Source organism: Cebus imitator, unplaced genomic scaffold, assembly GCF_001604975.1.
Source record: "Cebus imitator isolate Cc_AM_T3 unplaced genomic scaffold, Cebus_imitator-1.0 Scaffold175, whole genome shotgun sequence".
Classification (NCBI taxonomy): Eukaryota; Metazoa; Chordata; class Mammalia; order Primates; family Cebidae; genus Cebus; species Cebus imitator.
This window is the reverse complement of record NW_016107490.1, coordinates 3,765,921-3,778,511: the sequence shown is the minus strand read 5'-3', so window position 1 is coordinate 3,778,511 and position 12,591 is coordinate 3,765,921. Positions and strand designations below refer to the sequence as shown.

Below are 12,591 nucleotides of genomic sequence, written 5' to 3'. Positions count from 1 at the left end.
AAAACCTCCAAAAAACAAAACAAAAAAAAACATATATAATTTGTGCCAGAAAGGTACAAAAGAAGGTCTGAAAGGAAATAATTAACAGTGATTATCTCTGAGATGGAAAATCGGGAGTGCTATGAAGAGGAACTTCTTCCTATACTTATTTGTGTATTGTTTGAAGTGTTTTATACATTAATGTATTACTGTTATACTTTAAAAACTGTAGCTACAAAAGGGCAACATTCAAAATTCACCTTTGTAGGCTGAGTAGGATCAAACCGAAGAACCTTTTGGTTACAGCAGGGATAAATTCCAGTGCCAACAGTATTCACTGAACTTGCTGCAGAAGGATAAACCACTGTTTCTGAGTGGTACTGACAATGTGAAAATTCAATACAAAGAAAGGCCTGAATAAAGAAACAGATAAAACCAACTATTATTTCCACAACAAAATTATACATTTCAAAAATACTTAAGACTAAATATTATATGTTCCATTTATATGAAATATGCAGAAAAAAGCCTATCTATACCGACACAAAGTAGATTAGTGGTTGCCAGGGGCTGGAGGTTATAATATGGAATAGCAGCAAATGGGCACAAGGGATCTTTGTGAGGTGATGGAAATGCGCTAAAATTGGATGATGGTGATGACTGTGCAGCTCTAAATTTACAAAAAAAAAAAAAAAAAAAACTGAATTACAAATTTAAAAAGTAAATCCTGAACACAACCTAACTTAAAAAAATATAAAAAAATAAAATGAGTAAATTTTATGGTGTGTAATTCTACCTGAATAAAACTATTAGACAGCAAAACATGAAATCACCTTAAGCAAATTTCAGATGAATTAAACTGATCTTGATATACTTCCAATTTTACAACCGGACAATCATCTCAAATGTTTTCCAAAGAAAAATAAAATTCTGCTTCATTTGGTTACTCCTTGATGCATTTCTTTTTTTTTTTGAGACAGAGTCTCGCTCTGTTGCCCAGACTGGAGTGAAGTGGTGCTATCTTGGCTCACTGCAATCTCTGCCTCCTGGATTGAAGCGATTCTCCTGCCTCAGCCTCCGAAGTAGCTGGATTACAGGTGCCCACCATCATACCTGGCTAATTTTTGTATTTTTAGTAGAGACAGGGTTTTGCCATGTTGGTCAGACTGGTCCTGAACTCCTGCCCTCAGGTGATCTGCCCACCTCAGCCTCCCAAAGTTCTGGGATTACAAGCGTGAGCCACCATGCCTGGCCCCTTGATACATTTTTAAGGTAAATATTTAGCATCAATATTAATAAAAACTATGACATAACTTTGAATCATTGGCTTTGAAAAATTTTGACAAAAGCTTATCAAGGTTTAATAATAAAATTAACCATCAGGTTTCAAATGTTTATAAGTTGGGAAAATAGGGCCAGGTGCGATGGTACACACCTGTCACTCCAGCTACTAGGAAGGCTGAGGTAGGATTGCTTAAACCTAGGAAATCGAGGCCAGTTTGGGCAACATAGCAAGATCCCATCTCAGGAAAAAATTAAAAGAAGAACTGGTGCAAACACTGTCTAAGGAGTTTCAGTGGACACAGGTGCTGCTTGTGATGAGAAAAACCACTGGGCTAGGCAGTAGACACAGGTAGTGCCACCAGCTCTGAGAAAAGGTTGGTTGGGATGGATCTGAGTACCAGGAGTTGGTTTGGAGAAGGGAAACTGAGGCTCTGAGTGGTGAGATTATTGAATTCAGAGATTCTACGGGGCTCTGAAGGTTGGATTCTTTTAGCCTTCTGGGGTAGAGAGAGCATCCTTGAGTAGATGATACCTTACTCAGACCTAGAGGGGACAAGACTTTTGGGCCTGCACAGGGGGCACCATTGGTGGATGATAATGTTGGGCTTTGAAGGCAGGAGATCTTGAGAAAGTAAAACCATTTTTTCCTGAGAGAAAGGAAGTGAGTATTGGGCTTTTTGTGTCATGGTTGAGGGAGCCATTGAGAGGGCAATTCCATTAGCCAGTGGCAGGTAGAAAGTTTGTAAGAAACACCACTATGCCAGGGGACTGGGGAAAGATCCCAGATGTCATTGTTTCTGGGTGGAGATCCTGTGTGAGTGGTGGTGGTGTATTTTAAGAAGGGGCAGTACCGCTGAATGATTTAGGGTGATCCCACAAGGCCTGGGGTGAAGAAATACCTAAATGGGTAATATTATTAATCCCTGTTGGATAAAGGACCAGAAGAGGTGAAAGAGTTATACCTTGGACTGCACGTTGGAGAGATCACTGGACTTTTGGGAGGTACCCTGACTGGTACTCTGACCACTTGTTTCTTTTGGGGGGCCTCTGAGATGGGATGAAAAGCTATAGCATTGCACCAGGAGTGGGCCCTTGTTGAGAGAGTTCCTTACTGGGGGAGACTCTAAGAAGGGGAAATCCTGAAAAGGGTCCTGTCAGGGAAAGAGAGGGACTCTGAGTGAGGACAGGTTAAAAAAAAAAAAAAAAAAAAAAAGTTGGCTGGGTGCAGCGGCTCATGCCTGTAATCCCAGCACTTCAGGAGGCCCAGGCAGGCAGATCACAAGGTCAAGAGATCGAGGCCACCCTGACCAACATGGTAAAACCCCATCTCTACTAAAAAATACAAAAATTAGCTGGGCATGGTGGCACACGCCTATAGTCCCAGCTACTCAGGAAGCTGAGGCAGGAGTATTGCTTGAACCCGGGAGGTGGAGGTTGCAGTGAGCTGAGATCACGCCACTGCACTCCAGCCTGGCACCTGGCGACAGAACAAGACTCTGTCTCAAAAACAAACAAACAAACAAAAAAAACAAGTTAATAAAATAATTCAAGTAAAAACACAACATTAACAATTTTAAGCACTGATCTTTTTTTTCTATTATTATTATGATGTACTGAAGTTGCGGAGATTTGATAAGCACTGATCTTTAACATAAATGCATGTAAAACGTCTATAATTCAGAATTTTTAGTTGTTAGTTTCAATTATGATGTTCATATAATGGTTTTTAATTATAAAAATTTAAGACCCTATAAAAACTATGTGGTACACGTTCTCTTCTACACAATATTCTGTATATAAACTATTTTATGAGTTTATGAGCTCCGTAATAAATACTCAATATCACAAATCAATATTCAATTTGCTGAAAAGAAGAGGAAACTAATCTCTCAAAGTTTTTGCATTCTGACATGTTGAGCAAGTCAGATTTTAAAAGCTTGATATCGCTGCTTATAAGTGACTATTTGGTTGTAAGGAGGTCCTCTACATACCTATTAGATTAACAAAAAAACCCAAACCTGACAATATCAATTGCTACTGAGATATTACACAACGATAACTCTCATATGTAGCTGGTAGGAATGAAAAATGGTTCTGGGACTCTGGAAAACTGTTAGGCATGGTAAGTGTTAAAATAACATACAAACCAGCAATCCTGCTCCTAGGTAATAAGGAGGACAGGTGCAGTGGCTCATGCCTGTAATCCCAGCACTCTGGGCGGCCGAGGCAGATGGATTACCTGAGGTCAGGAGTTTTGAGACCAGCCTGGCTAACATGGTGAAACCCTGTTTCTACTAAAAATACAAAAAATTAGCTGGGTGTGGTGGCACGTGTCTGTAATCCCAGCTATTCAGGAGGCTGAGGCAGGAGAATCGCTTGAATAGGGAGGCAGAGGTTGCAGTGAGCTGAGATTGCACCATTGCATCCACCTTGGGCAACAAGAGCAAAACTCCGTCTCAAAAAAAACGAGAGAAATAAATACATCCATGAGAAATAAAAACCTATGTTCACAGGAAAACCTGTATGAAAATGTTATAGCAGCTTTCTTCATAATGGTCCCACACTAGAACACTACAAATATCCTCCAAGTGGTGAATGTCTGAACACACGTGATACAGTCATACAATAGACTACTACTTAGCCATAAAAAAGAACAAACTAATTTATAAAACAACATGGATAGATTTTACATACATTTTTCGAAGTGAAAGAAGCTAGATTCAAAAAACTAAATGCTATATGATTCTATTTATATGACATTCTGAAAAAGGCAAAACATAAATAGAGAAAACAGACCAGTGGTTATCAGAGGCTAGGGTGGAAGAAAGAATTGACTAAAGAGGGGCACAAAGAATTTCTTGTAGGATGATGGAAATGCTACATGCTTTGACTACAGAGGTTGTTACACAGTTCTGTGCATTGTTGAACCTCAAAAAAAGGATGAATTTTACTATATATAAATAATACTTCAACAAACCTGACTTATAAAAATTGTGGGAACATAGAACCCATTGAGTGGGCCTTAAGTAGCTTAAAATCCCACTCTAAAGATTCTGACAAGCTGTTCTTCCTTCCCTCTATTGAAAATCATTACCCAAGTGAGAGGGGAAAATTACTGGGGAGAGGAAAACTTCAGGGATTCAAAAGAAATTTTATGTAGAAAACTGCATTTATACATAAGATTAATTAGGAATGACTGTGACTTAGAAAAGCCTATTTATTCCATAAAAGGGTTTATTATAGGTTCCTACAAGCAGTAAGTTTTCTTATGCTTTTACTATAGACATTTATAAAAAAAACTTTTTGGGAACAAAATTGTTATAACAACAAAGGCACATATCAATAGCATCCTATCTGCAAAGGTGCTTCTGAATTTCTAGAAATGTATGGGACAACAGAGAAAATAGTTGGCTGGAACCAAGTGAAGGCAATAAGGATTTTTTATAATTTTTTTCATTGAAAAACTGGATTTGATCAATTAAACCCTGTTACTTTTCTAAAAATTCAACAAGCCTTTGATTGTTTCAGGAATGGAAATAAAAAAAAGAAGAAACATGGCAAGAGAAATTAAACCAGATGCAAGCAATGTTTAACAGCACCATTGCTTTTGCCACTAGTTTTATTTATTTATTTATTTATTTATTTATTTGAGACAGAATCTCGCTGTCACTTAGGCTGGAGTGAAGTGGCATGATCTTGGCTCATTACAACATCCGCCTCCTGGTTCAAGTGATTCTCCTGCCTCAGCCTCCAAGTAGCTGGGACTACCGGCGCCCACCACGATGCCCAGCTAATTTTTTGTATTTTTAGTAGAGATGGGGTTTCACCGTGTTAGCCAGGATAGTCTTGATGTCCTGATGTCCTGATCTCGTGATCTGCCCACCTTGGCCTCCCCAAAGTGCTGGGATTACAGGAGTGAGCCACCGTACCCAACTAGTTTTATTTTTTTAAGAGATGAAAGAGCCTCACTATGTTGACCAGGCTGGTCTTGAACTCCTGGGCTAAAGGAATCTGCCTGCCCTACCTAGCCTCTAAATGTGCTGGGATTACAGGCGTGAGCCACCATGCCCAGGTGCCATTAGTTTCTTTAAAAAGATGTTGGATATTGTCCAAACATGTTTAAACATATTAATTAAACAGCAGATATCACAAGAATCTTGCTCTCAATGTTTGTAGAGCAGGATATTTAAACAAAAATCTTACCTGATAACATCTTGAACAAGTCAGCCAATTGACTGTTCCCCACAATCGCCAGTATACATCTCTCCAAGATTTTAATTCTTCGAAAAGACTATTCAAATACTCATGAACATCCCACGTCTTATCTCTGGGGAAAGAGCCTCAATTTTACAAGCAAGTGATATAAACAATTTGTTTTATTTATTTATTTATTATCTTTTTTGAGATGAAATTTTCCTCTTGTTGCCTAGGTTGGAGTGTAATGGCATGATTTCAGCTCAATGCAACCTCCACCTCCAGGATTCAAGCAATTCTCCTGCCTTAGCCTCCCTAGCAGCTGGGATTACAGGTGTGTGCCACCACGCCTGGCTAATTTTGTATTTTTAGTGGAGATGGGGTTTCACCATGTTAGTCAGGCTGGTCTCCTGACCTTAAGTGATCCACCTGCCTTTTGCCCTGAAAGTGCTGGGATTACAGGTGTGAGCCACCATGCCCAGCCTAAACAATTTGTTTTAAACAAATGTTTTTAAAGTTGTGGCATATTTCCAAGAATATTCCCTAATGATGACTATGATGTGGACTACACTGAAAGGTAGGTTAAATTTCATTTGGGAGTTTGTATATTTTGTGGACAACAGGAAGAGGTATGAATGATTGAACACCAAATTATTTTGCAAAGTCAGATAAAGAATTACAAATTAAATATAGTTGGAACAGGCCAACAGTTGGGAATTAGGCATACGTTAAATGGAAACTTTATTCTAACTGCCTATGTTATAAGACAAGTTACTAGTTACAGGTAATTCTAAACATTAGAATCATTATTGCATTAGTACTTTATGTCACTAATGAATTACTAATAACATTTCATTAATGTACTAGTATTTTGCACTATTTTCAAGTAGTTTTTTTTAGTAATTGAACAATACGGAATATACAATCAGGTCTTGGTAATACACATTTTTAAATTAAGTAACATAAATTCAAAAAATAGCAAAGGCTCAAAACCATATTTGCTATGGTCATATGCAACTCTTTTTTTTTTTTTTTTTGAGACAGTTTCTTACTCTGTCACCCAGTCTGGAGTGCAGTGGTGCAACTATCATAGCTCATTTGGCTCAAGTGATCCTCCCACCTCAGCCTCCTGAGTAGCTGGGATAACAGGCATGCGTCATCACACCTGGGTAACTTTTTTTTTTTCCCTGAGCTGGAGTTTCGCTCTTTTGCCCAGGCTGGAGTGAAGTAGTGCGATCTCGGCTGTCTGCAACCTCTGCCCCCTTGGGTTCAAGTGATTCCCCTGCCTCAGCCTCCCAAGTAGCTGAGACTACAGGCGCATGCCACCACGCCTGGCTAATTTCTGTAATTTTAGTAGAGATGGGATTTCACCATGTTGGCCAGGCTGGCTCTTGACCTCAGGAGATCCACTTGCCTCAGCCTTCCAAAGTGCTGGGATTGCAGGCATGAGCCACCGCGCCTGGCCTACATCTGGCTAATTTAAAACATTTTTTTTTTGTAGAGATGGGGGTCTTGCTATGTTGCCCAGGCTGGTCTTAAACTCCTGCCCTTAAGCAATCCTCCTGACTCAGCCTCCCAAACTGCTGGGATTACTGGCCTGATACTAAGTCTTTATTTTAATATTTTCTAACTTTTTCTGGTTTTGTGCTTAGCTCAACAAATAAAGCATCATGATGTTACTCCAACTTACATGGGCACATTTGTCTTAAAAGAAATATGTAGGCCGGGCGTGGTGGCTCATGCCTGTAATCCAAGCACTTTGGAGGCCAAGGCAGGCGGATCACCTGAGGTCGGGAGTTCAGGACCAGCCTAATCAACATGGTGAAAGCCTGTCTTTAAAAAATAAAATAAAATAATAAAAAAATAAAAAAGTAATATGTATACATCTGCAGGAATGGTAGCTCACACCTGTAACCTTAGCACTTTGAGCAGTTTAATTGGGAGGATCATTTGAGACTTGAGGCCAGGAGTTGAAGACCAACCTTGGCAACACAGTGAAACCATGTGCACATGTGCGCACGCAAACAGACATGTACACATGCACACGTGCGTGCGCGTGTGCGCGCATGCGCGCGCGCACAAACACACACACACACACACACACACACACACACACACACACACACACACACAATTGTCAGGTTGCCAGATGCGGTAGCATGCAGCCATGGTCCTAGCTCAGGAGGCTGATGTGCGACGATTGCTTGAGACCCTAGGAGTTCAAGGCTGCAGTGAGCTATGATCGCACCTCTGTACCCCACCCTGAGCAACACAGAGAGACTGTGAGCTAAGAAAAAAATTATACATCAACTGCTGACTTGTAAGAAAATACTTTGAATAAAACATCAAAAATGGATATTGAGGTTAATATCAATTACTTTTTTCACATACTACTAATAGGTATTGTTGTCAGAATGGAAGTAATTTTCCAAAGGTAAATCAAGTCTCAAGACAAAAGCAAAATAAAATTCCATAAAATACTTACAATAACTAATGAAAATTCCTTGATTACTGTACTGAAAGAAAAATGAAATATTTCAAAGTTGACTGTAGTATTTTTTTTTTTTTTTGAGACAAAGTCTTGCTCTTGTCACCCAGGCTGGAGTGCAGTGGTACAATCTCGGCTCACTGCAACCTCTATCTCTCAGGTTCAAGCAATTCTCCTGCCCCAGCCTCCTGAGTAGCTGGGACTACAGGTGTGTGCCACCATGCCCAGCTAATTTTTTGTATTTTTACTAGAGACAGTGTTTCACTGTGTTAGCCAGAATGGTCTCAATATCCTGACCTTGTGATCCACTTGCCTCAGCCTCCCAAAATGCTGGGATTACAGGTGTGATCCACTGTGCCTGGCCAACTGTACTATTAATACTAGGGCCAAATTAAGTGCTGTTCTGTATTTCTGTGTTAATGTTTAAAATATGAAATTTGCCGGGCACAAATATATATGTGTGTGTGTAAATATATATATATGAAATTTAACATTTGTAGGTTTTCTTTTATAAAAGTATGTGCTATAAATTTGTAATACAGAAAAAAGAAAAGTACTAAAATCATCTGTAATACTATCACTGAAAGGTAACACCACAGTTAACATTTTAGTGAACATTATTTTAACCACTAACAACTTTTATGTATGTATATACTTTTTTATAACTTTCTTTTTAAGAAACAAGGTCTTGCTCTGTAGTTCAGACTTCAGTTCAGTGGCATGATCCTAGCATTGCAACCTCAAACTCCTGGGATCAAATGATTCTCCTACCTCAGTCTCCTAGGTAGGACTACAGATGTGTGCCACCATGCTCAGGTAATTTTTAAACTGTTTGTAGAGACAGGGTCTGGCTATGTTGCCCAGGTTGGTCTCAAACTCCTGGCATCAAATAATCCTCTCACCTCAGCCTTCCAAAATGCTGAGAATACATGCAAGAAGATCTCTTGCACCCAGGAGTTCAAGGCTGTGGTGAGCTATGATCACACCACTGCATTTCAGCCTGAATGATACTGGATGAAGGATGTTGTCAAAGAATACACATTTTAAAGTTTCTGCTTTTCTGAGACATTATACCAAGTTACAACACCCACCCTCAACTCAGAATGAGAACTTGTTTTGAACATAAAGAGAAAAATGTATGTATGTATGCATGTATTTTGAGATGGAGCTTCACTCTTGTTGCCAGGCTGGAGTGCAATGTCATGATCTCGGCACACTGCAACCTCTGCTCCCGGATTCAAGTGATTCTCCTGCCTCAGCCTCCCAAGTAGCTGGGATTACAGGTGCGTACCTCCATGCCCAGCTAATTTTTATTTTTATTTTTTTGAGACAGAGCCCTGCTCTATCACCAGGCTGGAAGTGCAATGGCACAATCTCAGCTCACTGCAACCTCTGCCTCTCAGGTTCAAGCAATTCCCCTGCCTCAGCCTCCTGAGTAGAGCTGGGACTACAGGCACGCACCACCATGCCCAGCTAATTTTTTGTATTTAGTAGAGATGGGGTTTCACCATGTTGGTCAGGCTGGTCTCAAACTCCTCACCTCAAGTAATACATCTGCCTTGGCCTCCCAAAGTGCTGGGATTACAGGTGTGAGCCACCATGCCTGGCCTATGTATTAATGAAATACTATTAAAGTATGAAGAACAAATAGATGACAGAAAATCCAACGTTAAAGACAATTCTTCTCACTCACCAAAATTTACCTGAAAGTAAACTTGGTTCTCTTGTAAAATTCAATATAACATTTGTACAGATAACTAAAATCTGTTAGTGAAAAGAAAGCATTTTAATGGCACTGACCAGAATATCTTTCAAGATTAATATACAAAAATTTTTATCATTTTAATGTTTAAAACATTATGAAATTTACCCAGTAAATAAAATGTACTGACAACTATCTTGTTTTGAAAGTAGTATTTTTCTAAATGAAAGCTGGATTACATGCAGAAAAGATGTTATCCCATTTCTTATAAAAGGAGTTACATTTTAATAAATATGCTAGAAATTCACATTAAAAAAAAATCTGTATTTTATCTTCACGACACCTTATGTGAATATAGACAATATTTCCATGTCGATCCACATTGATTTTTCCAGGAATACAAGGAATTCTTCTTTCTGTTTCTTTTGTTAAAAGTTTCTTACACAAACAGCATCTATAAACAAAGAAGATACAAAAAACATCCAGGAAGAAGAATGTAAATGTAGTGAATTAAAGAATATAGCTGCATTATAAAGCATACCGAAAGAAAAAACATGTTACCATACCTATACAATGTTGCTGCATTACTGCGAGAATCTGGATTCAAGTACTCAGGATCAAATAGTCTTTCAATCTTCTTACAAAAAAGTTTGCTATTAACAACAAATGACCAAAATATTAATTTTCTACATTTACTTTATAGTGATGAAAATAAACAAACCTGTCTTTGCATTTGTAAAATAGGGTTAATAAATCCTTAGTGGCTCTCTTTGGGAGTTTGTAATAGATTTTTAGTGTTCTAAGTAATAAACTTACCGAAGAACTGCTTGATCAATCATCTATTTTGTCACAAAAAATAAGATTGATAAATAGCTATCTTTTAGTCATTTTCAAATTGCATTTTATTTTATTTTTTTAGAGACAGGGTCTTGCTCCATCACCCAGGCTGGAGTGCAGTCGTGCTTCAGACTCCAGGGCCTCAAACTCCTGGGGTCAGGTGATCTTCCACATCAGCCTCCCAAGTAGCTAGGACTACAAGTGTGTGCCACTACACTCAGCTAATTAAAAAAAAAAAAAAGTCTCTAGAGGTGGGGGTTGGCTATGTTGCCCAGGCTGGTCTCAGACTCCTGGCCTTCAAGTAATCCTCCTGCTTTGGCCTCCCAAAGTGCTGGGATTATAGGTTTGAGCCACCTTGCCCGACCTCTTTTAGTCCTTTGTTACTGGAATATCCAAGATTAAAGATTTTGAGAATTTAACAACCCAAACCTACCAATAACTAGGTATAAGATCTTTAGCAACTTATTTAACCTCTTTGAACCTTGTTTTCTCAACTATAAAGTGTGGTTAGTATGTCCAATCTCATAAAATTTTATGAGGGTTAAGTGATATTTTTAAAGGGTACCAAATATAGTTGTAACCATTCAATAAACATTAACTATTATTGTGCATAATATAACCGAATTTGAGTCTTCTAAGTATGTCTTTAATTCCAAATGTATATCCTACCTGTCTCCATTTTTCCTTGTGTAAGGTCTTCTGCTATTAAAAGCCAAATCTGGATTTATAATTCCATTCCTGTTATCAGTTATTAGTTCTTGGATAATTCCTCCCTGTCTCATTCCCCTTAACGATTAAATTATTGAATAATCCTCTGCATTATTAATTTATTCCTAATGGATCATTCTGATCAGCATATACACATACTCTAGTATCTCCCTTCTTAAAAAAAAAGTCCTCTCTTGAGGCTACCTATCCCTAATAGCTACTGCTAATTTTTTTCAGCAATCATTCAAAGTAAAACACTTGGAAAAAAGTTTTCTAAATCCATTTGGTCACATTTCTATCCCCATCTTACTCTATGTGATAGCAGGATTTCACACATTTGGCCACTTAAACATATCTTCCCTTGGAGACCTTCTTTCCTTCTGCCTTCGCTTCTACTTCACTTGCTCCTCCTTCTCAGGCTCTTACTGGCTACTTCTCCTCTGTTGAATCTCTAAATACTGGGTAGTCTTTATCAATACTATCTTGCTAACAATTAGAAAATAAAATAGAGTAGCAGTCACAACAGCACCAACCAATTTTAAATACCTAGGAATAAATTTAATTTTAAAAAGGGGGTATGGTGACTCACACCTGTAATTCTAAAACTTTGGGAGGTCAAGGTGGGAGGATGCTTGAGCCCAGGAGTTGGAGGCTACAATAAGCCATGACTGCACCACCACACTCCAGCTTGGGTGACTGAGATCCTATCTCAAAAAATAAAATAAAATAGATAAGAAAAAATATCTCTACATTGAAAACTTTGTACAAGGCACTAGTTAAATTAAGGAGGATTCAAATTAATGAAAGGTTATACCATATTCATGGATTGAAAGAAACAGTATTATTAAAATGTTAAATCTTCCCAAATTGATCTACAGTTTACATTAATCCCAAATTCCAGCAGGTTTATACATTAATCCCAAATTCCAGCAGCTTTATATGTTTGTGAGAAAGAGAAAATGGGCAAGCTGATTATCAAATTCATATAGAAATGCCAAGAACTTAATAGTCAAGACTACAGTCTTGACTATTAAGACTGTAGTTAAATTCTCAAGTTGAGAATTTAAATTACCAGGTACCAAAAATTATTACAAGGCTATCATAACTAAGACAGTGTGCTGGCTGGATGCGGTGGCTCATGCCTGTAATCTCAGCACTTTGGGAGGGTGAGGAGGGCAGATCACCTGAGATCAGGAGTTCAAGACCAGCCTGGCCAGCATGATGAAACCCCGTCTCTACTAAAAATACAAAAATTAGCTGGGTGTGGTGGTGGGTGCCCACAGTGCAAGCTATTTGGAAGGCTGAGGTAGAAGAATTGCTTGAACCCGGGAGGCAGAGGTTGCAGTGAGCCGTGATCACACGATTGCATTCCAGCCTGGGTGACAAGAGCTCTGTCTCA

At 38.7% G+C, this 12,591-nt stretch overlaps 1 protein-coding gene across 8 annotated transcripts in view; it reads right to left on the bottom strand.

Moving 5' to 3' along the window:
- KIAA1841 (KIAA1841 ortholog) overlaps positions 1-12,591 on the bottom strand; it is a 62,656-nt gene that overhangs the window by 30,843 nt on the left and 19,222 nt on the right. For 6 of the 8 annotated variants that reach the window (XR_005202877.1, XM_017545001.2, XM_037744463.1 and 3 more), the window contains 4 exons: positions 10,214-10,300; positions 9,991-10,101; positions 5,467-5,590; positions 240-392 (listed from right to left, as the gene is read on the bottom strand). Coding sequence is in view for 7 of the 8 variants with exons in the window: in XM_017545001.2 (XP_017400490.1) it covers positions 240-392; positions 5,467-5,590; positions 9,991-10,101; positions 10,214-10,300 (475 nt within the window). In the remaining variant the exon portion in view is untranslated. The remainder of the gene's footprint in view (positions 1-239; positions 393-5,466; positions 5,591-9,990; positions 10,102-10,213; positions 10,301-12,591) is intronic. The other 2 variants (XM_037744461.1, XM_037744462.1) reach the window with 2 other exon arrangements.